General features: G+C 48.7%; 2 protein-coding genes across 2 annotated transcripts; one reads left to right on the forward strand and one right to left on the reverse strand.

Moving 5' to 3' along the window:
• Positions 1 to 8,766: 8,766 nt before the first annotated feature.
• On the reverse strand, positions 8,767 to 11,720 carry LOC149331257 (uncharacterized). Its single transcript, XM_089555918.1, has 2 exons — positions 11,156 to 11,720; positions 8,767 to 8,978 (listed from the first exon to the last, which is right to left on the reverse strand). The coding sequence occupies exons 1-2, from the start codon at positions 11,718 to 11,720 to the stop codon at positions 8,767 to 8,769; spliced, it is 777 nt and encodes a 258-aa protein (XP_089412044.1).
• Positions 11,721 to 19,475: 7,755 nt separating this feature from the next.
• Positions 19,476 to 24,542, forward strand: LOC149331258 (uncharacterized). The gene is made up of 5 exons (XM_089555442.1): positions 19,476 to 19,583; positions 21,703 to 21,933; positions 22,470 to 22,675; positions 23,259 to 23,535; positions 24,351 to 24,542. Exons 1-5 carry the CDS (start codon positions 19,476 to 19,478, stop codon positions 24,540 to 24,542), a joined length of 1,014 nt encoding a protein of 337 aa, XP_089411568.1.
• Positions 24,543 to 26,494: the final 1,952 nt, after the last annotated feature.

Consider the following 26,494-nt stretch of genomic DNA (forward strand, 5'->3'; position numbering starts at 1 on the left):
GCTCTCATTTGTTGAGGCAATACCCCATAGACAGTGGCGGTGTTGGTGGAGATAGGGTGAGCGGTGAATTGTACGGAACAGTATCAGCTGTTATTAGCACTTTCCTGGTTTTTTGCGACGTTGTCGGTAGCGTCCGCAGCAACACATTCAGCGCCAGCTGTACGCGAACCCGCCAAAGACAGAATAAGGAAGGAGGTAGAAAGGACGGAAACAGTCTATTCGAACGTTCTCGACGGCAGCGTGACTGCGTGCACCTGTGGTACAAGGCCCTGCATGCTCCTTCTCCCTAGACGACCTTAGCAGGGCGGCGAACAGCAGCAGAATAGTATACTACATGTGAGAAACGAATTAAAGAAATATGGAAGTGTATCCATTGGATCGTAGGGATGGTCTCGTGCTTCATTTTGCCTTTCCATTACCAGGTACACAACATCAGTATGTATTCGTTATTTTGGCTTTTACTTATCTCAGAGCGTGCGAACACTGTGAGTGCTGAAGTACAATCTTTGCTTTCCAGTTTGCTTTGCTAGGCCTAAGTCATCCTTTGTCAGGCTCGCACTGTTATAAGTCATTGCGTTACCACATTCCCAGATACATCATTACGCAGCTAAGCAACGATAACTACGGACACCCTTCGGCGCTAGCTTTTGCTTCCAATATGCACGATGTTCATACGCCCCAGCAGTTCTTGCGTTGTGGCTTATAGAATTTAACACGAACCACTTTCTACTGTAAATACGTGCAGAATAAGATTCAATTCAATTCAATTCAATTCAAAACTTTATTTCCAACGACTCGTTGGGGGTCATCAGGCAAAAAAGCTGCCATTGGCAGCTTGAAGGTGCCTGATGCCCGTACAAGGCAGCAGCAGATAGCCAACACAAAATTATGAACACATGTTCAGTTACACTTTCACACAAATTGACTCATCGGAACACATTCGAAACACATCAAAAGACAGCACAAGAAAGTATACAGTACGAAAAACATAAAGGCAATGAAAATACATTGAATACGATTAGCTGCACAAAAACTGGGATGAGAAAAAATTTCACGCGTCTTTTTTCTATTACATGCGCTTACGTCAAAATTTGCATACAGTAATTTGTTAAGCAAGCACGGCAAGTTGTGCGTGAGCGACTGTAGCATATAATTTGTACGTCTGCGTGGTATCAGCCATTTCTCAGATCCACGGGTGCGACAATCACTTTTCTGTTTCTGCAAATGCGAAAGTAATTTTATGAGGCTCTTAAACTTTTCATCGGAAAATAAGTATAAGTACAGTAGACGGAACTCGTAAATTTTTTCGACGCTTATTATGTTATACCGTGTGAACAATGGTGCAGATGAATGTAAATAGGACACATTTGCAGTGCAACGAAGTGCTTTCTTTTGAAGAAGAAGCAGTGTTTGAATATTTGTTTGTGTGGTTGTGGCCCAAACCAGTGTGCAGTAATTTATGTGAGAGGAAAACAGTGCATGATAAATTTGAAGTTTTGCTCTATCTGGAAGAAAATGACGGCACCGTGCTAATGCGCCGACTGACGTAGATAGTGTCCTTGATAATGATTGAATGTGATGATTCCACGACATGTCAGCAGCAAAGGTCACGCCAAGAATTTTATGTTTCTTAACAATTTCTATGGGTGCACCCCCAAGAACCAACCTTTCTTCTATCTGTGCTTGCTTCCCTCTGGCCATGAATAATATGGCCTTAGATTTATTGCCATTTATTTTTAAACAGTTCTTACTTGACCAATCCCAAATTATTGCAAGCTCTTTTTTGGCTTCTATTATTAGTTCGTCTACATTTTTACCGGTGAAAAAGATGCTCGTGTCATCTGCGTAGAGCACGTATATTGCATTGCTTTCCTTTTGCACGATATCGTTCACATAGATGTTAAAAAGAAACGGCCCTAAAATACTTCCTTCAGGATGCCACATGCAATCACCCCGTTGCATCCAGTGTTTCGCCGCTAACATGGGCAGTCCCTGCGAGCAAGACACTACAGAACCCAACTGCTAACCATGTCTTAACGGATGTATAGCGCACTCGCAATGTCAAACAGCTGCGGGAACCTCGCCAGGAGCGTCACGTTGTCTTTCTGTTGCGTAGTTTCGTATTATCCTGGCCTTACACTAAATTCTAGTTTGATGGTGTAGTAATCATAATCAGCCTGATTACGCCCACTACAGGAAAAAAGCCTCTTCCATATGTCTCAAATTAACCCTGACCTGTGCCAGCTATGGCCAACATTTCCCCACAAAGTTCTTTATTTCTTCCGCCCACCTAACTTCCTCCCGCCCCCTGTCACGCTTGCCTACTCTTGGAATCCACTCTGTATCCATTAAGCACCATCGGTTATCTTGCCTTCGCATTACATGCCTTGCCAAAAAAAAAAAGACCAGAGGTATGAGGGTGCAGTAATGGAAGGATTCGGACTAATTTTGATTACCTGGTGTTCTTAAACATACACTGAAATCACACCGTACACAAGCTTGCGCCTCGGTGTAACAGATCTACTCGTATGCAAAGCAAGACATTTGCGCAGCCTTACCAAGAGCTGGGTCGTAGCCTGCGGCCGAAGCTGCAAAATCCGTATTTCCACCAGCAGCGGGGGTGATGGAAGGCGGTGGCAGTGTTACGCTGGGAGGGCAAGGTTCACCACCGATGTCCTGACAGAGGTCTGTACCGATTGGGCCAGGGCTAGGCTGGAGCGGCGGGACATAATTCCCGCCAGCAAGGATCGGTTCGATCGGTTGTTGATATGGACCCACAGTGACTGGCTGGAGCGGCTGAAGACTCGGAGTGGTAGGGGCGGCGTGCTGTACCGGTTCGGGATTAAGGACGTTAGCACCAAGAGGCGGCCCCGGCTGGACACGCGGATCGACAGTAAGCGGCAGCAGACCAGGGTAAGACCCCACTGGGATGGCAGGTGCCGGGGGAAATGGAGTGCCAGGAGTTGGTGGTGGCGGCTGAGGACATAGATCTCTTGGAGCATCCTGCGGCAGGGATCCGGAACAAAGACCGCCAGAAGCAGTGCACTGGACTGGCTGAAGTAACGGAACGCTAGCGGCTGAAGGTTGAGGCGGTTGAATATACGGGCCTTTGGGGTTGCTGGCTAACCAAGCCTGTTGTGGTGGCACGTACGGACCGCTGATAGTGGCCGGCTGATGCAGCTGAAGATATGGTCCACTCGGATGGCCGGCTGGCCACGGCTGAGCGGGTGTGCTTATTCCTCTACCGATTAGAGGCGGTGAGAACCGAAGAAACCGCCGCGGGTACATGACGTAAGGCGCTGAACCATGCTCAAAGGCACGATTTGTCTTCTTCTGCTTCGACTGCTCTGCGAGCCATTCTCGAACGTGTCGTTATTGCGGAACTGGAATTTATTTCTGATTAAAAACTGAAGGTTTAATGCTACTGTGGTGATTTTTTTGTGTATTATATTGACATATTTTACGTGCGTGTATTGCGATGAATCTTAATTCATTCAGTTTAGTTTTTCTTTATTTCAAAGATTTGCCATGTGGCTTAAAGGAGGCTGTCGATAACCTGAGGCAGGTCGTGGAGGCTGTTCTCATCCAGAAAACTAGAGGAGGCTCCAGCTCTTAGCGTCGTCGGTTAGCCACAAGGAAAGGTGTTCCTCCCTTGAAGCCATACTTCAGTATGCTGTAGTTTTAAGCTTTTATGACTGAATAATACAAAATACTATTCCTCTAAGTTATTTGAACACCTGCTCGAAAAGATTTTTTTCGAACTGCAGAACTTCACAGATAAATATTATTGCACGTGTTCAATTATTCTCGATATTAGTTCCCTTCATTTGAACTAAACTTGCTCTCCACTGCTTTGACCACAATTGCACCTACAGGAAGAGTTCCCTGCAGCGCGATATTGAATCTTTATCACGGCTGAGTTTTATGGGACAGTCCTGTTTGGGTTCTATGAGCGTGTACTGTTAATTAAAATGTATTTAGGAAATTTATTTCCATTCAAAGCTATATTTAGCGCGCTAGTACTATAGCGCCCACTCGCCTATATCACCGATGTTGTTTATCCGGCTCCTCTGCGACCTTTAAGAGGTTATGACCTTGAAGGTTGCGTGACCCATTGACATCATCACAACCTGCCCAACGGAATGCGAGCGAACTCTCAATCGTGGAAGGTGACAGTTAAAATAATCATTAGTAATGAGAGGTTGCTCGGTAACAGCAACCAGGGTCTCACAAGCCCCACGAGTGGCAGCACTTACCATCGCAGGGAAGTGGCGCATCGCTTAACCAGTGCTCCGTTGCGCCAGGAGTAGTATGAGGACTTCCGGTAATCTAAGAATGTAAAGAAAAGAATGGCCAATTTCTGCTAACATGGGCATTATTCTATTAACACCATTACTCCATACCTTTAAGGTGGTGCTTAATGCATAGGTTTTAGAAATCAACGAGCTTAAGAGGGTCGAATGTGTGAAACCTGCAGGTAAAGCATGCGAAGTCTTTTTGGGCTAGCACTTGAAATAGTGAAGTAATCGCCGATTAAAATCCGGACGCCATTCCAGCTTCTCCGCAGCGCACAACGCCAAGTGGGGGGCGCATGATGACGTCATCGAAGGTATGGGTACATTTCCAACGCACAAACGCGTGCTTTGAAGGAAAAAAACCAAGGCCACCGAAGGCGAACCCTGCCGAGAGTTGTTTGGCAGCGTCTAACGCGTCAGGGCAGGGTGTGGCTGACGACAGCGGTAATTTGAAATCATACCTTCCATGACGTCACGCTGAGTTTCCCTGCACTTCTCCGGTGCATTGAGGAGAAGCGCAAAATTCAATCGTCGATTACGTCACTATTTTATATGCTAGTGAAAAAACACTTGGCATGCTTTACCTACAGCCTATAAAGATCTGTATCCTTGAATGTCGCGAAATTCTCAAAAAAGTGCTGCAGTTGCCCTTTAAGTGTCCCCTCCAGTAGTGGTGAGCGAACACCAAGGTCCGCACTCACTAATTTCGGCGATCTTTGTCTGACGCCAGCTTCACCTTGAAAACAGAGCCTCGACCCGAAACTTGAACCGAAGTCAAATCCGAAGTACTAGAGATCATCTTATTAGAATTTGATCTAACCACTCTAATTCATCCGCCATTTTTTAATGTAACGCATGCCTCTAATTTCTTTCAGCCAAGACGGGACTCTTGAATTGAAGAAAAAAAAAAGATAGCAGGGTTTGAATGAATGTAGTTAAACCGCGTAGACATGCGAAAGCATGCGTTCAGCCTGATTGGCTCAAGGTTTGGTTTCCTGGGTCGTCGAAACGTCTGGAAACGATATTAGACTCAGGTTAAGGTCGGAACGAGGTTGAAATGATCTGGTCTGTTCGCACCGCAGGTGGAAGTTGAAGAAGACGATGATGTGCAATGCAGATCGCAAGAGTTTGTTGCAATTTAAAACGAGGTGTAATTCGCTGCGACGACAGCATCCTGCACTCTATAGCAGTGCCCAGCGTAGCTGATCTGTTCGCTCCGCAACGTGGTCGAACCCCAGTCGCGGCAAAATTTATGTTATTTGTTTATGCGTGGTGAAGGCCACGGCTTTACTGATATGCCGGCTTTTGCAAATTTGGTCGTGAAGTCGAGTTTTCGATTTCAAAACATGCCTATTCAAGAGCAGGTAGGTAATTACGTCTAAAGCTTTATTAAATGGAAGACGGCGCTCTTCTAATGTTCAGGCAAGCGCCCCGTAAAACTCAGATCTAGAAGCCTAAAATCGCCTTAGTGACACCTTAGAATTTGATGATGATGATGGTGATGATGATGTCCTCAGGCTGAATGGCACATACCCACGGCGGGGGATCTTTATTTGCAGCCGATGCTAACATGTCGTCGTCGTCGTCATCGTCATCAGTGACTACGCACACTGCAGGGCAAAGACCTCTACCATGTAAATTGGTAAATTGGTTTTTGAGGAAAGGAAATGGCGTAGTATCTGTCTCACATATATCGTCGGCCACCTGAACCGCGCTGTAAGGGAAGGGAGGAAGCCAGGAGTGAAAGAAGGAAGAGAGAAAGAGGTGCTGTAGTGGAGGTCTCCGGAATAATTTCGACCACCTGGGGATCTTTAACGTGCACTGACATCGCACAGCACACAGGCGCCTCTTGCGTTTCGCCTCCATCAAAACGTGGCCGCCGCGGTCGGGCTCGAACCCGGGTACTCCGGCTCGGTAGACGAGCGCCTTACCACTGAGCAAGCAAGGCGGGTCCGATGTCTTTCCGATTAACCGACCTTCAGCAGTTGCACCCACAGTATCCCCGCAAGCTCCTTAATCTAATCCGCCCTCTTAACTTTCTGCCGCCTCCTGCTACGCTTGCCTTCTTTTGGAATCCACTCTGTTACCCTTGAGGACCAGCGGTTATCTTGTTTTCGCATTACATGCCCTGCCCCAGCGCATTTCTTGCTCTTGATTTCAACTAGGATGTCATTAAGCCGCGTTTGTTTTCTCACCCATTCTGCCCGCTTCCCGTTCCTTAACATTTCACCTACCATTTTTCTTTCCATAACTCGCTGCGCTGTCCTGAGCTTAAGCTGGAACCTTTCGTTAGCCTTCCCGCTTCTGCCTTATAGGGCTGAAACTGGACGTCACTTCACGGGACTTCAATGAACGTCAAGCTTCTGCCTTATAAGGTAGAAACTGGACGTCACTTCACTGGGCTTCAATGAACATCAAACCTCTTCGGAAGGCATCATCTCAGGGCTTTATTTCCATGCTGTGTTCCACGCCTAAGTTCATATATTGTCCTTCTCTGCCCCATCCCCGCTACCCCTGAGTTCACGCATAGCTCTGTGCACTCTTCATGGTACTCCTTTCCTCGCCTAAAGTACTCGGCTTTAAGGTTGGATCTCACCCTCGGGTAAAAAAAAGAGAGGAAATTGAATTGGATCCACAGATATCTCCGTATATGCCATCCCTCGGTGAGCTCTCATTGAGCGGGAGCTCTGTTATTACGCCTATCGTACTGCTATATACGCACACCGTTGTTCATTTCAGGCATAGTCAACACAATGCTAGTGCACGTCGGCACTGGATGGGCTAACAGCGCTTTCGAAATTTCGCACCCTGGCTCCTGCAGCGCCCACAAAGCCTGCGCTCCGATCTTCGTAGATTGGAGCGGCCCTTCTTGCTGCTAACGAGTTCGCATCATGGTCGTCACGTGGTGCCCATATGTTTTTGTACAGCCTTCCCAGGGCACCAAACATTTATGGATGGCCAGACACCAGAGGAACCGGAGGCTCTAAGCCAACTGCAGATGGTGAATAATTCGAAACTTTCTCTAGAATGTCTCCTTAATTCCCAGATGCATACCGAATTGTTTCGAGACTCTTACACCTTGGACTACCTGGAGTCAAGTTGGCAGACACGTGAAAAGCTTCATGCAGCAAACGTGACGCGTATTTTGAAAGTGCACAAGCACTGCATCTATTATCGGTGTTACTAGCCAGGAGGCGGCACTCGTGACTTGGCCAAGGACCACGAAAAGTGTTCCCGGGTGTCTTGTTTACAAAGCGTCGCGGTTACAGAGCATAACTGCAGTGCTATCGGCGTAAGCAACAGGCAACTGTGCAGTGCTATCGGCGTAAGCAACTGTGCATATCAGGTTGATGCACGTCATAGGCTCTGGGGTGCTGTGGATGGACTGCTTTAAAATTTAAGCAGTTTAGTACTGTATGAGCTTATCATGGGCCATGAATTTTTCCTGTTTCCTGACAGAGTACAGTTGTGGAAATTTAAAGCGGCATTTAATACCGTTTCTTGGATGTCACGGTGAAACCATCACGCGCCGTTCGAAGAAGTGAACGGCGATGCTATATCATCTGGGATTTATACATTTCAGGAGTAGCTATGACGCAGTACAGTTGGTTGCAATCACATGCCTCTGAGGGTAGCCGGGGTCGTGCTGTCGAGTCCCACACAACGTACAGTGATTACAAAACTGTCACAGCAAACAAAATAAAAGCAAAAGTTATGGCCGTAGTGGAACCAAAAGAGGGGTGCTTTACTGCAGGTGTATAGGGCTAAACGGTCAGAGGCAACAGACACGCGAGCAACAAAGAGCATTTTCGCACTTAAACAGGACCACACCACTTTTCCTCTATAATAATCTTCCTCGGCTGATGATTAAGTACAGAGCTCGGTGATTAGAATCCAGAATATTTCTGCAGTCTTGACGAGGGGTCACTGCCACCAGTGGTAAATCATTGTCGAATTTCTTCTCGTTTTTGATCCAGGTGACTCCATAAATAAAAACTGTTTGTTACTGGTTTCCCTGTACGCTCGTGGGGACAAAATATTTCACGAATGAGTCTTTAAAATTGAATGTTACTTTTTTCTTTATGTAGGCATCAATATCCTAAGTGCGGTTTCTATCTAGATATCTGACATGTTTCTGTTGTGATTGCTACGTGAAGTGCTCATCTCATGTATTTTGAAGCCTGGAAAAGAGATGATAAAGTTGCCAGTGCGTAGGCGTGCGGTTTTTTCATTTCGTCGATATCAAATACTTTAATTCGTGCCTTCGGCATCGCGTATCGGAGATACAAGAAAAATTATTGTTCATAATAATATTATTGAAACTTCGATATATTATTTTCTGCGTGGCTGCAATTTTGGAAAGCGAGCAAAGACGATAAGCTGTTGGCAGATAAAGGGTAAAGCAGTGGATCAACTGCGTGTAATCTGGAGAACGAGGCAACGAAAGTCCCGGAATCCGATCGTCCCATGCTTATGGGATTTGGCTCGGATTTTCTTCCTCTCTTTGGCGGTGCATTCGCAAGATGACGTAGTAGAGGACGGCAACCAGGATGAGCAGCAGGATGGCCAGAGTCACCGACAAACACAGGACCCAGTCCGGCTGTCTATTTACCACACTCCGCAGTTTTCTCCGACGAGTGGAAGCACCTCTGGCGGGCCTCTCAGACTCTGGAACCACGGGTTCTAGAAGCGGAAGAGGAGGGATAGACAGGCACAGCAGGTTTGGTAGCGATAGAAGTCATTCCAGATTTGAGTTGGCTCTAAGAGGTATAGAGGTTGAGGAGTTTACACAACGCGTTACCCGGACTACTCGCACAAGCGTTCACTGGGCCATCCCAACCTGTCGATAATGAACCTATTAAGCCCAAAATACTACATTTCTCTCTCCGCCGCCGCGGTGGCTCAATGGGTACGGCACTCGGCTGGTGACCCGAAAGACGCGGGTTCAATTCCGGCCACCACGGTCGAATTTGGAGGTGAAATTCAAGAGGCCTGTGTACAGTGGAATGTCAGTGCAGGTTAAACAACCCCAGGTGGTTGAAAATTTCGGAGCCCTTCACTACGGCGTCTCTCATAGCCTGAGTCACTTTGGGACGTTAAACGCTCAAAAACCCATAAATAATTTCTTTCTACATGCTCCTCACGTCCACTGTGTTCTCCTCACACAGCCGACCGATAGGCTGAGGTAACAAAAGGTTTTGCTCGACAGCTGCAGCGCGTGTAATGGATGTCCTTTTATATTAGCTCAGTTTAGTCACTCGTTAAAATGGTGTAGAATGGTGAAGTTCGTTTTCTAATTTAATCATAACAAACAGATAGTACTTCCTCAATTAATCCGCTATTTAGCTTCTGTAGGCCCAAAATGTTCCTGTGTTAAAAATGTTCAAAATTCTCTTACACTGGTGAACACAAATACACACAAAAATACATCCAAGCTTGCACCCTCCTCTGGGGAGAAGTGTTAGGAATAGCTGGGCTGCCAAAAAACATTTCCTGCACCCCCTTACACACCCACCATCAGGCCATTTAATAATAGCCCAACTAACGTATTCTTGAAACCACCAGCCTCCACAAGCCGGTGGCCCATACCCACTGTTTGGATAACGTTAATATTGGCTATCATGTGAACTGGGAGATTTCGCTCGCCACTTATTGGGTCGACGGCAGAGCCCGGCCACAATAAACTGCTTAGAAAGTCTGAAACTACAGCCGGGAAAAAATATGTACAATGTACGAGGGTCTATTGCATTTTTGGCATTTTGTAACAGAAAAAGACCACACAATTTATACAACCAATACCATCTAACTCTGGCGATCACCTCTTCCTATTTTCCAGTTTTCACGTACACCAGCAGCTAAAAGTTTGTGCAAGGTGTCTCTCTCGAAGAAATTTAGTTGCGTTGCATTCAAAGATATTTCTTGATATTCAAAGGTGTGCTGTGCGACACGCATAGGATCGGGCTAGTCTTATCAGATATTTTTTTGGAGGGGGAGGGGGAGCTGTTATGCCACGCTGTTATTAAGCTTTTGTAGGTTTTAATATCTCTTTATTCTTTTATTTTTTGACAATGGAAGCCCATGTACAGCTCGACCCTGCAATGTCATTTGACTGTTATCATTTTTCCCCGTTGTTGAACATAAGGCTGGTTTTGGACGGCATATGTCTTATGACAACGGAAGCGCATGTACAGATCGTCCCTCCCATATGTGTTTTGATTGGTCATTACTCACACGTTCTTCACCATTGTTTGTAACCACTCTTGGTATTAATGGCTTTAAACGGCATGTGTCATATGACCTTTTTACTCTTACTGCATCGCATGCCACAGAAGTTTCTTATAAATGTCCCCCTTTTCTCAGTAAATCTCAGCTCAAAGTCAGAGTTATGTTCGTCTTCCTCACTGTTCTCCCTCTTATGTGCGCGCTGTTTTATCCTACACCAATACAAGGACAATAAGGCTGCATATTACTCAACTGAGCATGCGAAAACAGTAATGAAATGGAATTTTTTTCGCTACTATTGCACTGCATAAAATTTTGACTAAGTGTACAGTTTGTCTCATAATAGTTTGAATAAGACAAATGATTAAACCACCTCTTAGTGTAGAGGAAATCAGATGAACGCTTAGAAGGAGTGAGGCTTCAAGCGCCTCCTCTCTCGAGAACACTGTGCGTCTGCGCCAACTTCCAAGAACGCACGACGGTGGCGCTCGCTGGAGCGCCGGCCACGCGTTGCCTTGTTCCCTCTGAATATCAAACATCATGTCTTCTTACCTCTTGCTTGCCACACAATCCCGTCTCGCTTGTGCAGCCAAGAAAGGACTATAGGCACGAAGTGTGAGCAAGTACTTGGGCCTTACCGATAGCTGGTGCGACGTCATATGCCAAGGGCGCTCCCTCAGCGGGAGCTACGGGTGGCTGTGGCAGAGAGGCGATTGGTGGAAGCGGACCATAGAAGCGCTGAGCAGGGCCAATGCCAATGGCGCCCGCCTGAGGGTAGATAGCGCCAGCAGCAGTGCGATGGGTTGGCATAAGGTAAGGACCGCCGGAGCCTACCGGTTGCATTTGCTGCAGGTACGGACCGATGGCAGCTGCAGGTTTTACCGGCAGCGGATACGGGTGTCCAGAAGGACTGGGCGGTGGCTCGTCCAGTGGAACCGGATTATAGAAGCCCGGAACGGCAGAAGTGCCTACGACAGCAGCGCCAGGTTGAAGCTCCTGAGGGTAAGAGACCCCAGCAATGGTTGGCTGGGCTGGATACGACACCCCACCAACGCTGGTCCGGACTGGCTGGAGGAATGGACCGCTAGCAGCAGTTGGCAGAGGCGGCGCAACGTCTCGGCCGGTACCTCTGGTGGGTGGCCGAGAAGGAAATTTTGCGGCTGCATTGTCTTCTGAGGCTCTCCTATGCCGCTGAAAGTACATTACTGCAGTCGCCGGACTGTGCCAGAGATGCTGCTTTTTCTTTTTGTTCTTCATCTTCTTGTTGTTGTTGTAGCCTTTGACAGAATGGCACTTCATCCTCTTAGTGCTTCAATGGACTCCTTCTCTTCTTCAGCTTCTGAAGCTTATCGACGATTTTAGCATGAAAAACGCGATCACCTAGTACTTAATAAGATGCAAGGGGATCGACAGGACGGTGGACGGCGACGGTGGCCGCATTTTGAAAGAGACCCAATGAAAAAAAACCCTTATGGTGTGCTATACGAGGGGGTACCCAAAAGAAACCGGACTAAATTTTTTGGTCGGCAAAGCTTCTGTGGTACCGCGTTTTGCCACTAGGAGCGTACAGACCGAACATTCCAGAGTCAGTAAGCCGAGTGCCGTCGTTGAAGGAGGTCAGACTAGTTTAGGCAGAGTTTTAGAGTGACGACTGTTTTGTGTGAATGTCGTTTTTGCAATGGCTGATTTTCGTGAACAGCCTGCGCCGGTGAAATTCTTATTTTTGCTCGGAAAAAGTTGAATGGAAACTCTCGAAATATTAAGAAAGACGTACAAGGACGATGCTATGGGGACATCTCAAGTTTTCCTGAATCGAATCCTGAATCAAAGCAACAATCATGCCAATGGAAAACTTCAAATTTTCAAATTCACCTCGCCTCAAGAAAGCTCGTCAGGTGAAACCAAACCTCAAAACAATGCTGATTTGTTTTTTCAACGTGAGAGGAGTCGTCCATTGAGAATTTGTTCCGCAGGGTCAGACAGTTAGCCAGGCTTCCTACTTGGATGTTTTGAAAAGATTGGGCAACAGTGTGCGGTGGAAGCGGCCAGATTTGTGGCGGTCGGGTGACTGGTTTTTCCATCATATGGCAATGCCCCTGCTCACACAGCCCTGTCTCTACGACAATTTTGGACCAAAAATGGCATGACCCCGATTCCTCAACCCTCATACTCTCCCGACCTTGCCCCGTGCTACTTTCTTTGTTTCCTAGAATGAAAGAATAGGTGAATGGAAAGCGTTTCTCTGATGTTGCTGAGGTGAAGAAAAAAACGACGGAGGCACTATCAAGCATCACAAAAGATGAATTTAAACAATGTTTTGAAAAATGGAATGAAAGATTCGACAAGCGTATCATTGCAAGTTGGGAATACTTTGAAGGAGATTGAAGGTCTGTGCTTAAAATGTGAACAAATAAGTTCAAACAAAAATAAGTCCGGTTTCTTTTGGGTACCCCCTCGTATCATGGCACCAGAACCTATGTGGTCAAAATTATTCCGGAACGCTACAATACGGCATTTCATTGATCATATGCGCAGCTTTATGAAGTTGCTCCCCAAACATCTATTTTGAAAACTCAGGTGGTACAGCTTGTGACTGCTGGGCTAATGCGACTGACACAGCCACTACCTCAATGCCAAGCTACCAAATGTAGCTAGGACTACAAGCCTCGCTGGTTAGGTCACCAACATGTTCAGTGTCAGTGATGTTTTCAGCGATCACAGACTTCTTTGTTATTCCGTTTTAAATTTCTTATGCAGAAATACTGCAAACCTGAAGTGCAGGCTGAGGCACTGTTAGGATTCAAAGTGGCGGGTGCAGTGCAGAACGTAAGCTTGGATAAATCCGATCGAATTAATGACTGCTAGTTGATAGTTTTAATTACGTATTAATTACGCAAATGCCTGGTAAATCCGCTTGCACTTACAAGTACGGTGAACAAAACTATACTCCCACGTGAATGGGATGAGAGCATGAACAGAGACGTGGACGGCATACAGGTGAATGACGTGGTTCTAAAAAGTGGACCTTTTTCTTGAGCTAACATTGTCTCGCACAAAAAATAACTACTCGGCGGCGGCGACAGCAACTGCATGCTAATAGCAATCAGTGCTAGTCGGTTCGTACACAGAAAGGAATGTGCTGTGTCATGACAGCGCACGCATAAAAACCACAGGTGACCCAGGTGTTGTTCGTCTCGGACCAAGGCCCAAAGACCAAGCAGCCGAGCAGGGCGCCTTCCATTCCTCTAGCGTAGGTTGGAGGTTTGGGGAAAGGGCTGTGTTCTGCTTGGAGGCCCAGATCGTGTGGTAGGTGTCAGCCACCTCCCCACAGGGCGAGCACCGGCCAGTGACCTTAAGGTCGAAATGCTTTATTATAGCCGGACATACAAGAGTATTCGTAAAAAGTCGGAGGAGCACGCGCTCGTTGCTTCCCAGGCCCTTTTTCCGAGGATAGGAAGCGCTGATGTTCATGATGATAGTCTTTCAGAATTTCACAAAAGCGGAATAAAGGCTGTCCCGCATCCGAGGTATCAGAGTCGGTATGAGGTGCCCGGAAGATGAGAGCTCAGGTAGCCGCGCATGCGGCCTCATTCCCTCTGAGACCCTGAAGCCTTGAGTCCAGATGATGTTTTAAGGGTGGGTTCCGTATTGCGAATGCACCAACGCATGAAAAATGCTGCTAGGGGTGTCATGCGACCGCCTTCGTAGCTTCGACACGCGCCGCGGGAGTCGGTGGTGATATGTTGAGAAGCAGGATGGGATATGGCCAAAGTAAAATATCCGCTTCCTCTGCGTGTGTGGGGTGAGCTGCCCTAAAGCTCAAACCGTCCACTTGTCTATCTTGGTGTATGATTGAGGCTGTGAAGCACCCACGGGGGCCAGGGCAGGAAATATCGACCCAGAAGACGCCGTGTTTGGGGCCGTACTTGTGAGCCAGAGCCTGTGCTCGGGCTGTACGGCGACCGCCGTGAGTACGAGTGTCCATCTCAGAAGGAAAAGGGCCTAGTAGCCAGACCTCGGGTACCGGGACACTCCCTTGTTTCTTAGGCGAGTTTTGTATATGTAAACGGGCCAGGAGGGCCTGGCCGGTTGGTGTTTGCTTGAGGCACCTGTACTGATAAGGAGGTGCGCCTCTTTCAGTTCCTGAATGTTGTTGGTCATACCCAAGGCCTCAGGGTGGTGGTGGTGGTGAAAACTTTTAATTACTGATATAGAGTTTGGGAGCCACAGAGTGGCCCCGCTACATGGTCGGCGTCCCTAGTCCGGGACACCGCATGACAATGCCCCGTCTCTAGCCCGTTTCACCAGAGCCCTTTGGGACTCAAGCGAGGAGCAGTTGAGAAGGGCAGTCTCCCATGCCTCTCTGGAAGGGCTAGGGGAAGGGAGGAGGTGGGGATTTTGAGTACATGCCCACACCATGTGGAAGATATCACAGGTCTCCCCACAGTGTGGGCATCGCCCATCCGTGTTAGGATCGTAATGCTTTAAGATTGCAGGACAGAGTAGAGTACCTGTCTGCAGGCGCCTTAAAGTTCGCTCCTCCGTCTTACTCAGCCCCTTTGCAGGGGCCGTGAAAAGGCGGTGGATGTCGCTATAATGCGTTATAATTTCCTTGAATCGCAGCAGCGGCTGATTAGTCTCCGAGCCAGAAGAGCTGGGATGAGGAGCCCGGTGAGTAAGCGCTCGGGCAGCCGCGTCAGCGGCCTCATTACCTCGTAAGCCCTGGTGGCCAGGAGCCCAAATGATTCTTTTAGGTGTGGGATCAGTGGCAGTCCGTCTTAGAATACAAGCAGCTAAGGGGGAGATCTCCCCTGCCAAGTAATGATCACATGCTTTTCGGGAGTCCGTAATGATGATTCTCTAATTGGCGTCGGCGGCAGCAAGCGCTATCGCTACTTCCTCGGCTCGCATTGAATTCGGGGCTCGAAAAGAGAGTCCATCAACGTGCATTTCCTGGTGAACGACAGCGGCCGTGTAAAATCCCGTGGGCGATGGGCCTGCTACGTCTACATAATATACACTAGGTCGGGAGCCGTGTTGTCTCTCAAGAGCCCGAGCCCGCGCTTGTCGCCTGTTTACGTGCATGTCGGTGTCCATGTTACGGGGGAGCGGGGAGACCCAGAGCATATGGCGCCACAGTACTGGGATACGCTCCGCCTCCTCTGGAGTGCAGTCGTGTTGGATGTGTAAGCGGTTTAGCAGGCGGCGCCCAGGGGCCGTCTGCATGAGCCGCGTGTATTGGTTCACGAGGTGGGCCTCCCGCAGCTCCTGGTAGGAGTTTAGCACCCCCAATGCCTTGAGTTTGGCATTAGAGGTGGCCACCGGGAGATCCAGGGCTCGCTTAGTTGCCTTGCGGATGACGGCGTCTATTCGCGCCTCGTCTTGCTTAGTAGTGCGGAGATATGGCACGGCGTAGAGGATCCGGCTAGTCACGAAGGCATAGACGAGCCGAAGCGCGTCCCTGCCCCGCAGACCGCCCCGCTTGTTGGAAACGCGGCGGATCATGCGCCCTACCTGTTCGCCTACTCTCTTGAGTTTCAGAATGGTGGAGTCCGGTCTGAGTCTGTGGTGAATGAAAAGGCCCAGAATACGGAGCTCCTCCACCTCTCTAATAGGACCTCCTGACAGAGAGATGTGAATTGCTGTCCTATCCTTTGGGTTCGCTCTGACATGCAAAAGCTCTGATTTCGCTGGAGCACATTGGAGCCCACAGTCAATAGCATACGCATCGACTATGGAAGCGGCCTGCTGAAGGCGGGCCTCCATGTCCCCAAGGCTCCCCTCAGTGGTCCAAATTGTAATGTCATCTGCATATAACGCGTGTTGAATGCCTTCCACCCGGGCCAGTTGGCTTGGGAGGCGCATCATAGCTATGTTGAACAGGAGCGGTTGAACACGGGGTGCCTGAGGGGTACCCCGTGTTCCCATCATGTAAGGGCCGTATTCCTCGCCTCAATCCGAAGAAAGGCCTGGCGATTAGTCAAGAAATCTCTTACATACGCGTAGGCCCTAGCTCCACAATCGGTAGAACTCAAGTTGGCCAAGATGCTTCCGTGTTTAACATTGTCGAAAGCCCCTTTCAGATCAAGGGCGAGGATGGCTTTGTCATTGTGTTGCATAGTTGTGGGTCGTATTACATCCCTGTGCAACTGGAGAAGGACATCCTGTGCAGACATGTGGGGGCGAAACCCGAACATGGTGACTGCAAAGAAACCCTTACTCTCCAGGTATGGAGAGAGGCGATCCCGAACCATCGTCTCCATAAGCTTGCCCGCACATGAGGTCAGTGATATGGGCCTCAGGTTGTCCGTATTCACGGCCTTACCTGTTTTAGGGATAAACGTCACAAGTGACGTTTTCCACTCGGGAGGGAGTGGACGCCCGTCCCAGATCTGGTTGATGTATTCTAGGCGGCTGTTGAATGTACCGACCGGTAGGTTCAACCGCTTAACGATTTTTCGGGTAATGGCTTCGAGTTTGACATGTTCGTGTTTTGCGTAGGTGGACGTAAGGTGCCGAGTAAAGGATGCGACTGAATACAAAAGCCTGCGCCAATCGTAGGATGTCTTTACTGCGGATCCCACTACGATTATTGGAAACACGGCGTACCACACGGCCCACCTGTTTTCTTACTTTACCGAGTTTGGTCAGCGTGGTGTGCACCCAAAGCTTCTCGATAATATGGATGCCTAGAACCCTGATTTCGTGGGCCTCCGCGATATCGCCGTTAGATAGGGAGAGGTCTATTCGCGTTTTATCTCTCGGTGAGGGCCCGATATGAACAAACTCCGATTTCTGAGGGGCACATCGTAGGCCGCAACGTGCGGCGGACGTTACGACCAGGTGTGCAGCCCTTTGAAGGTGTTCCTCGGTGTACCAGAGGTTGGCCCGAGTGGCCCAGATGGTAATGTCGTTACATACAGTGAATGCTGTACACATTCAACCTTCGTCAGTTGCCCAGGCAGGCACATCATAGCAATGTTAAAGAGGAGAGGTGAGAGGACTGCCTCCTGTGGTGTGCCGCGAGTACCAATATGGTACGACCCGTGTTCCGAGTCTTGGAGCCGTAGAAATACAGTCCGGTTTGAGATGAAATCTTTAACATAAGTGTTGTGACCACTGTGTTCATTGGCGTTGACGTTGAAATTTTACACTCCGATGATTTCAAGGAAAGGAAACAGAAGTCTACCTAAGCGGTTAGTTAGACTTCTACATTCCCCCCACATAGTTCTGTCACCAAACCCCAAGAGGCTGCGTGGAGGCAACTTCAAACGAACACTTTCTCCAACCCCGCGATATATGCCCGCATATACCCTGGGGCCTAGTCCCATTCCTGTCAACTATGTGGCCAACATGCCACTCTATCCCACATACTCTGGGCTTGCCCTCGGGACTCCCTTCCTCGAGGTTTGCAGCTCTCGAATACAGACCAGTGGGAGGCCGCATTGCTCAGTTCCGACTCGGACACACAGATCCGGGTTGTGAAAAGAGCCCTAGAAGTCGCCGAACGCCACGGGCTCATGGCCACTTGGTGGGGCTATAACCCCACACTGCCTGCTACATTTGTAGGCGGAAAAAAGTTTATTCTCCTCCTCCTGGGTCAGTGGACGCCTGATTCGCGCTGGTATGTACGTGGGGTGATGAGAGAGAGAGGGAGATGTGGGCTGCATGCGTTGGCGCTGACAGCGTTGCAGTATAGACACGCGGAACTTCTGCAATAGGCCGCAGCGTTCATTGGGTGAGCAAACTCTCGCGATCAGCTCCAAACACACACATTCCCATGCCCCACAATACTAGCCAAAATTCATCCATATATCCTCTGCAGAATGCAAAAGCTGCGGATAGTATGCTAACCTCAACCACATCATGTGGGCCTGCAGTAAGAACCCTTACATAGGAGGAGTCGGAGATCGCGCTGCGTAGCTTGGACCTGTGGCAACAAAAGTTACTCGCAGAGAGAGCTGACCAGGTCGCCGAGATCCAAGAGATCAAGGCCACCAAGCGACAGTAGTCCACCTGCGCCAGAAGAGAGCTTTCCTCTTCAAAGACTTAATAAAGTTTATTCTCTCTCTCTCTCGCGATCAACCATTAACTGCCGCATGTCAGGGTGGGCGCGCTTTTATCCAGTGTCCGGAACGCACTCAACGTTACAGACGCCAAGCCGCTTATAGTTGGCCGATGCGCCATAGCTTTCGCTCTCTAACCAAAGAGCGTCCGCGATCAGATGACCACCCCGTGCAAAGTCGAAGTATTTTAATCAGACAAGTTCAGATGCCTAGGAGGCAGACATAAAGGCAAGTTTATGCCTGACATAGTGTGGGCCCCCTTTCTCCCCCCTCCTTCCCACACACATCCTTCAACAGCAGTTAGTAATGTCGTTTTTCTGCAATTTTTCTTGTAATAATCACCCCCATAAGGGTGCACATCAAGACAAAATAGAGGACAGGACTAATTCATATCACGAAGAAATACACAACTGTAAAGAAAATTGACATTTGTGTACTGAAAATTCAGGAAAAGTGAAAAGACAACTGCAGAAAATAGCACACAGTGGCTACCACGTGCCTCGCGCTAGCTTTCCCAGTGAGAAAGAAGTGCCTCATGTCTCGTGGCACGTGCACGGGCGTCCAAATTTTTCTGCAGCTGCGTCTGTGCTCGACTCCTGCAGCGCACTTTCTTGTCTCGGTGGCCGGCACCTCCTAGGATTTGGCAAAGACGTGCTTTAGAGGTGAGACAATCATTTTTCTTAGCGACGTGTGCACGACGTTAGCAGGACACTGTCGCGCCTGTTTTCCAGCTCTGGCGTTAGAGAAGCGAGCCAGACGGGGAACCCGACGCCGTTGCCCAAGCATAAAGCGGGTTTATTCGGGCAACGCGAAGCACAGGTACATAGTAGTGTGATGCTATGCGTTGCCTTTTATTTCAGGGTTTATTCCAAGGATATTTACAAATCACAGGATGGCTACCAGAAGGCGTGAGGTTGACGTTGTGCTGTGCGCCCTGGCCTTCCTCTGCTGGCTGCCCCGCGCGGCTGGCTTCAAGGACTGGTACTTCGGCATTCCGAAGGTGGGTTTAAAGACAGTCTTCTAGAAGCTCCTAGGAGAATTATCCTCGAAGTAGCCACCTTCGATGCAATTAGGTTCAATGGCTGCATGTCGTTTTGATCTGATTCGGTGGGTCACCAGTGAACCCTAGCGGATCAAGAGCACCTCTTTAGGATGACCTATTTTTGGCTTCTAATTGTGTTCTTTTCCTCCTCCTTAATTCCTGACCCTTAACATTAAGCATGCTGGCAGTCTGCTTTGAGTAAATTCGTTTTCTTGTCGTCGCTGTCGTTACGTTTTGTTTGCAATTCGCAACCGCGTTCACGTGTAATGCTGGACCGAATCGAAGCACCAGCAAATGAAGTTACTGATGACACTAAAATGAAGTGAACACCGAGACATTTAATAGTGATACACGCGTGGGGCGCCTTCTCCGAAGCAAAGGGAGTTGGCGTTGTGTTGTCGAAATGAGAAAAGGACGCTGGAAACACTGGGCAGCGGAGAGAAGAAATGTTGGCACACCGTTCGATGCGCTGCTTTTTGCTGTGGTGTCGCTTTTATTTGTCGCATAAATTCACTTTGTAAAGGGGGTTCTGGCTCAGTTGAATACAGGTCACGTGCGGCGTCCGACAACAGTCCTCGCCACGCGTTCGGTCAGGAAGCGAGCTACAGACCTACGGGTAGTCGTCTTCTTCCACCACCCAAAACTGAGCACGGCTGCCACGATACCACTTAAATTTGATGTTTTTATTATGAAAGAAATACTACGCCAGGTCTAAGCGCTCGTCGCGTGGTCCGTGGACCCCCCTTTGCCGTTGCCTAGCAACCGCTCCAGCTGCGCTACAACAGATGGCGCCGTGCCTAGCAAACCGAGTTACCCGAGCTTACCCGAGTTACTCGGCTTAGCTCGAGTAAGGTCGGAAGATCGTCGCGCCAGCTGCGCGAGAGCTTGCTTGGGAAGAGAACATGGTTCGAACAAAGCCTACGGGTGGCTGTTGTAGAAACAGCCACCTACCAGTGCAGTGGAAAATCTCTTAACCGCTGCGCCACTGCGCTGGTAGTGGTATGATGACTCAACGCCATCTATGAATGTTAAATAGAGAATGAAAAATTCTGCATACACGTGCATTCACCCTCTGCTCGTATCGCGTCGTGCTCTTAAGGCGGAGCTTATCTGCCCCCTCCAGTTGAAGAATGAACCCCTGCTTTCGCACGTGTTCTCGGTTTAACTGCATTAAACCCGCACCAATTCTTTCTCTTTTGTAAATACAACCTGTATGAGTCAAAGTCCTCTGCTATAAAGGTCATCAGCCGTAACTAAACTGCAGCCTTCGTCTGCTCCGCTAAAAGAATTGTCAAGGCAATCTTGAGCCACGAGGAATCCCTCTGGGTGCTATTGATAATGTAGCCGGCCAAATCTTTAGCTGGCGTGCGTGACGGCCGCTTTTTTCATGCTCCTGCGCTTTGGGGTGAAGAAACTTGCGGAAAGCTCAATATTAAGCACAGGCGTAGTAAGCCCGTGCTTAACTTTGATATTTTCGAAAGTTTGCTCCGTCATAAGCTACAGGAGCACGGAACATGCGGCCTTCACGCACGCCAGCTAAAGATTTGAAAGATTTGGCCGGATGTACATCAAGTAGTCGTTTAGTGTCAGTAAAGATGAGAAAGCGGGTGATTACAATCCAAACATTCCGGACATCAATACCAAGCGCCATCTTCCGCCACGAGCACAACGAAAGCCGCCTAATTCAGTGGGGACATTTTTTCAGCTGTAATTATGAACAAACCGTATACAAAGCGCGACAAAATGCTCGTCGAACATGTTGGTCATCCCAACTTACTCTTCCTACTTACTACCAATTCTGACTTTGAAAACGGCTCCTGCGCTCGCGCCAACAACTCCTGACTAGCATCGAAATTCGTTAAGGTGTATTGATTGGTAAAAATTCCAGAGGCAGTTTTAAACATTGTGCATACATCGGGGCATGGGGTGTTAGCCGCGCAAGCTAAAGGCGTCTATCGATAATTTCTGGGCATCTTCAGGACCGTATTATAGTGGGTGTTATCAGTGAGACTTTTATTCTAATTTAGAAAGCATTATGGCATCCCGTAAACGAGGCTTATTTTCACTCCGGTCGCAGATACCGGACTTCCGCATGATGGCGGTCAAGCCTCTCGCCTCGGTGCGGGACTCCGTGCTGTACACGTGTTCAGCCGCCTCCGAGGACGCAGAACCGCTCGACATCCGCTTCCTGATCAACTTCCGCAACCTGACCGACTTCTGCAAGGACGACCTCAAGTGCAAGGCGCCTCCCATCACGCGCTCGCGCACCAACGTCGTCAGGCCGCCTCTGGTCATCTACGACTCGCAGGTATGCAGAGTCGCTGTTAGTATGCGGCCTATGCCACACGAGGTGCGTTCAAGGCCCTCCTGAAAGTCCCCAGGTTTTAATAAAGCGACAGAATGTGACAGTAAAGCCAGTTTTCGTTTTGAAGAGAAAGCTTCAGTACGGGACCTCGGGCTTTCTTTGCGGCGCTTGCGGTTTTAACCTTCATTTGACCTTCAGATAAAGCAAAAGAAAGGAAGTGCATAACTGGCCCCCTGGGATGGTGGACACCTTAGTCGCGATTTAAGCTACGAAACCCCGCCCCATCCGTATACGAGGCAGGTCCTCAAACGACTAGGCGACTGCTGCCATATAGGATTACATTACGATGTACCTGGAGTGGCGGATGAAGTGGCGGGGAATCTTTCGAATGAAATTATCTCAGCATCAAAATTGTTGTTTTAATTGCGGACACCTATCAAAATATCGGACATGAGCCATGGAATCGATTTTTATCCAGAAAAAATTCAGATGGAGTTGTCCTGTGCGTCCGTTTTAGTTCTTCCTCTTTGGTGGCGCAGCTGGAGTTCAGCTCGACGGTGCCTGTGGAGGGGACTGTGTCGTGCTCATTCGAGAACAAGAAGCGCGACGTGCTGGCCAACCTGTACGGCTTCTTCAACATCAGCCAGCGCCTCCTGCCGGTCAACGTGGACGCCTCGCTGCTATGTGTTCTCCAGCAGGGATGCCGCCTCGAAGAGAAGCACTGCCTCGGCCTCAACCACGCCAAGTACGTAGGCTGCTCTGCCTCCTGGCATTCTGCTTTCTACTAGCGCGATTCGATAGCACACAAGACTGCGACCCTCTCAGGTGCCACTCTTTATCCTGATTGAAGGCGAACATTGTTTCCAACCGTGCCCCGCTTTCTGCACATTCAGCAACTGGCGCCATCTGTTGGCCGCCATTAGTCAAAACCGCGCGACTCAAAGGGTATGTTTTAAACTTGCAATCTTGAGAAAACTACACAGCCCGAGAGGTTTTGAGAGAACACGCTAGGAAGCTGAATACAACCCTAAATGTTCACATAAAACCTCGTTGATAGCTCAAAGCTGAACGCGATTTAGCAGGTCTCGCGTCGCACAGCCAGCCCTAACAGATTTCTGGCAGGGTATCGTTGCTCCACCAGTCCGACAGTTGCTCTGCTAGCCCTCACAGAAGACTCTGTTATACCACGGAGAGTCCTCTCATCTGTGCGTGGAACTAACCGCGCACAAAAAGTCACGCACAAACCGCTCAACATCCTTTGAATAAGGAGACCATTATTCTGCAACGCATACAACTTGGATGATGGTGATGGTGGCATTTACTTCCAGTTGCAGCCAGTGCCAGCCGGGCATGGGGTTCGACAGCTTCTACCACCTGTGCTTCGACCCTCGCCAGATCGGCCAGTCGTGCGTGTTCAAGCACCAGTGCACGCAGTCCGACCCTCGCTCCCTGTGCCAGGACAGGAAGTGCCAGTGCAGGGCACGCCACGAGCTCAAGGGCGAGGGATGCCGGCCCCTGGTCGGCCTCGGCTACCTCTGCGGGCCCACCACCTACTGCTCTACGCCGCTGGCATCCTGCGAGGAGCACGCCTGCGTCTGCCCAAAGGTAACAACGCATGACGTGTCGCCCATCTTTAGCTTGTCTCTCAGCATGGTCCCCTGATAGCATTGCTGATCGTGAAGACAGGACAGACCATTACCAGAGTAATCGTTGGCTAGATGGTGGCAGATTCTTGAAGAGACAGACAGATTAGTGTGTTGAAAATGTGCAAAAAAGCAAGTTAATAAAGTTGAGCGGATGGCAAATTCCATTTTTTTTTTGTAAAGAACAAATGCGAAGCTTAGGCGCAAGTTCTTTTCTGTTCCCTTTGCTATGTCTTCTAAAGCCAAGAAGGACGAAGTCTCTACTGACCTGCGAGTGATGTATATATATATATATATAAGTAGCACCGATCTCTCTTGAGATAGACTTGACTGGGCCCCGTCGTCGACGCGGCACGAAGGCGCGGCAACTCTGTGCGGCTTATCATGTATTCCCTTAGAGTTATCCAGTGGTTTCATCACCGGAACGGCTGTGCCAAAAAAAAAAAAGCTAATAAGGAAGGTGTAAGCAGAGATGGAGCAACGATAGAACTGATAAGGGCATGGGTGGGCATGATGGCGAAGCCCGCATGTATATGTAGAGTTGTTAAGGCGTGCATCAACATCACATTATAAGTCGAGTGATACTGCGGCGCTCTTTCGGTAAGGTTATCAGACTTATAGCGGGGAGCACCACAGGGTGTTCAAATTTAGGAAAATGAGCAACCTGTGCAAGATAGCGACAGGTACATCATACTGTTTTGTTCTTTGCTGCCCAAGAGTCACGAGGTATCGCAGGGGGGACGCATAGCTGACTGGCCGTTTCCCAACATCTTCCAGGATCACAAGGCGGAAAACGGGACTTGCGTGTCCACTGCGGCCATCAAGCTCAAGGACATGCTGGTCATCCTCACCTCAACAGTCATCGTCTTCACGGCCTTCACGTCCCTGGTGTGCATCCTCCTGCGCGACCAGCGACCGGAGGACGAGGAGGGCAACCGGTCCAGATATTCCCTCAACTCCATCAGATAGACGTCATCGCCTCTGTCGTCATTAACATCGCTCACTACATATTCAACCTTGGCATTAACAGTTTCGGATCATCCCATTGTATAGACTGCGCCGTAATCGCGCCAATATTCTGCATGTAATACACATGGCTTTGTGGGAACAAATTTTGCCACAGCTAAACCGTATATGTCAAAAGCTCATAGGGATAAATATTCCTTTCCAGCATTCGGCGGAGCGCGAACTTTTATTCTGCGCACGCTCGAAAATACAAGAATATTTGTGAGAACAGCTGAGAGCACAATTTAAAATGACCGTTCCCTTTGTTACTGCGGCGCGATGGGTAGCGCTGTCTTTCTTTTAATGCGTAAGACAGCGTTTCAAATTCGCTCTTTACTGATACTTTTCCTGCCGGTTTTTTAATGAAGCTTTTACAGCACGGCAGTCACTTATTAACCCCAGCGAGGGCTTTCTATTTTAGTTTTCATATTTTTGAGCCATAATCGCGGTTTGAGCCATTCAAATGAAATCATCACTCGACTATTTTTTTATTCCCCTGACCAGCAATTAGCCGCAAGCAAGTCATCTACCAGATCCGCGAGATGTGCTCTACCTTGAAGGTTGCAAATTGAAATGGTTTGGAGTAAAATTTACCCTTCAAGGAGCTCTCAGACTGGCTGGGTGCCGAAACTAGGTTAGTGCACTGCACTGTTGAGCATGCGCAGAACAGTACATCACATGTCTGCGAATGTCCGGTTCCCCATTCAGCGCTGGTTTTCCCATACCTCTTCTGCCTCCTCCTATTTAGCAGCAGATAACCTAGATTGAGCTTTCCTCCAACTACCGCATCATACATCTGTCTATAAGTGCCTACATATGCCATCAGGATAACAAAGGCGCATGCTTAGATCATGCCTGAAACACGGGTCAATTGTGTATTTGCAAGGAAGTGCATCTGAAATTAGCATATGGAAGTGAACAGCTGGCCAGTGCGACTTATTTTACCCGTATGCAATAGACCTGACTACTAGCCTGCAACTGCTCACAGCGGCTGTCATGCTGAACGGACTTCGCTACACAATTTGTGGGAGCCGGCACGTTAATAAAGAAAAGCGCTAATACGACAACGACATTCCTGAATACTCTTTCTGCCGCCCAGAACTTCTTCAGAAAACTGCACGGAGCAGCTCACTCAACCACCCCTCGCAGGCAGCTGCGGTTGATATAGTGACCATGCGACGGTTGATGTCTGAGGAGCCTTGGACTGGCGACTGTTTTACAGTTTGGGTGTTACTGCCTTTTCCTTTCTCTGAATAAAGTTCCTTACTGCTAGCTGCGACCCAATGCTGCGGTCATGCTGATTTATTGTGACTATAAGAAGCAGTAAGGCTCTATTACTAAACCGAATAGAGCCTTACTGCTTCTTATAGTCACTGGCAGACCTCGGTATGCTTTGAGAGATCATTTTTAATAATCTGCGATCAGACTCAGAAAAAGGGTTGCTAAAGCAATGCTTGCTTCCATTATGAAAGGGAAGTAGAAAGCCAAGCCAGCCGGTTTATTTTTTTACTTTCAAGTACGTTTGCAATGCCTAAACGGCGAGTGGGTGTAAAGCATACGTTCTCCTCTAACAGAGAACTTTAATCCAGAATGATTAATCGCTCCAAAAGATCTGGTCAGTGGTTTGGTCCATGGGGCTTACGACTGCGCCCCCACATTAAAAAAAGTCGACATTACTTGAGGATATGGTGAAAAAGAAGAAGAAGAAGAAGAAGCGCAAAACAGCTTCCGAACCCTATGCTTGTTTATGTTTATTGGGGTTAAACATCCAAATGCGACTCTGGCTATGAGGCACGCCGTAGAGAGGGGCTCCAGAAATTTCGACCACCTGGGGTTCTTTAACGTGCACTGACATCGCACAATACACGAGCCTCTAGAATTTCACCTCCATCGAAATTCAACCGCCGTGGTCGGTA

This window comes from Amblyomma mixtum, chromosome 8 (assembly GCF_055824585.1).
Source record: "Amblyomma mixtum isolate Tamu chromosome 8, ASM5582458v1, whole genome shotgun sequence".
In the NCBI taxonomy this organism is placed as follows: domain Eukaryota; kingdom Metazoa; phylum Arthropoda; class Arachnida; order Ixodida; family Ixodidae; genus Amblyomma; species Amblyomma mixtum.

What these genes read in the sequence shown, in the direction of transcription:
- LOC149331257 (XM_089555918.1), bottom strand. Translation starts at nt 11,720, where the DNA reads ATGTACTTTCAGCGGCATAGGAGAGCCTCAGAAGACAATGCAGCCGCA. An exon ending in TGACGTCGCACCAGCTATCG is followed by an intron (nt 8,979 to 11,155) that starts GTAAGGCCCAAG and finishes TTCCGCTTCTAG; the next exon opens with AACCCGTGGTTCCAGAGTCT.
- LOC149331258 (XM_089555442.1), top strand. Translation starts at nt 19,476, where the DNA reads ATGGCTACCAGAAGGCGTGAGGTTGACGTTGTGCTGTGCGCCCTGGCC. An exon ending in GGTACTTCGGCATTCCGAAG is followed by an intron (nt 19,584 to 21,702) that starts GTGGGTTTAAAG and finishes CTCCGGTCGCAG; the next exon opens with ATACCGGACTTCCGCATGAT. An exon ending in CTCGGCCTCAACCACGCCAA is followed by an intron (nt 22,676 to 23,258) that starts GTACGTAGGCTG and finishes ATTTACTTCCAG; the next exon opens with TTGCAGCCAGTGCCAGCCGG.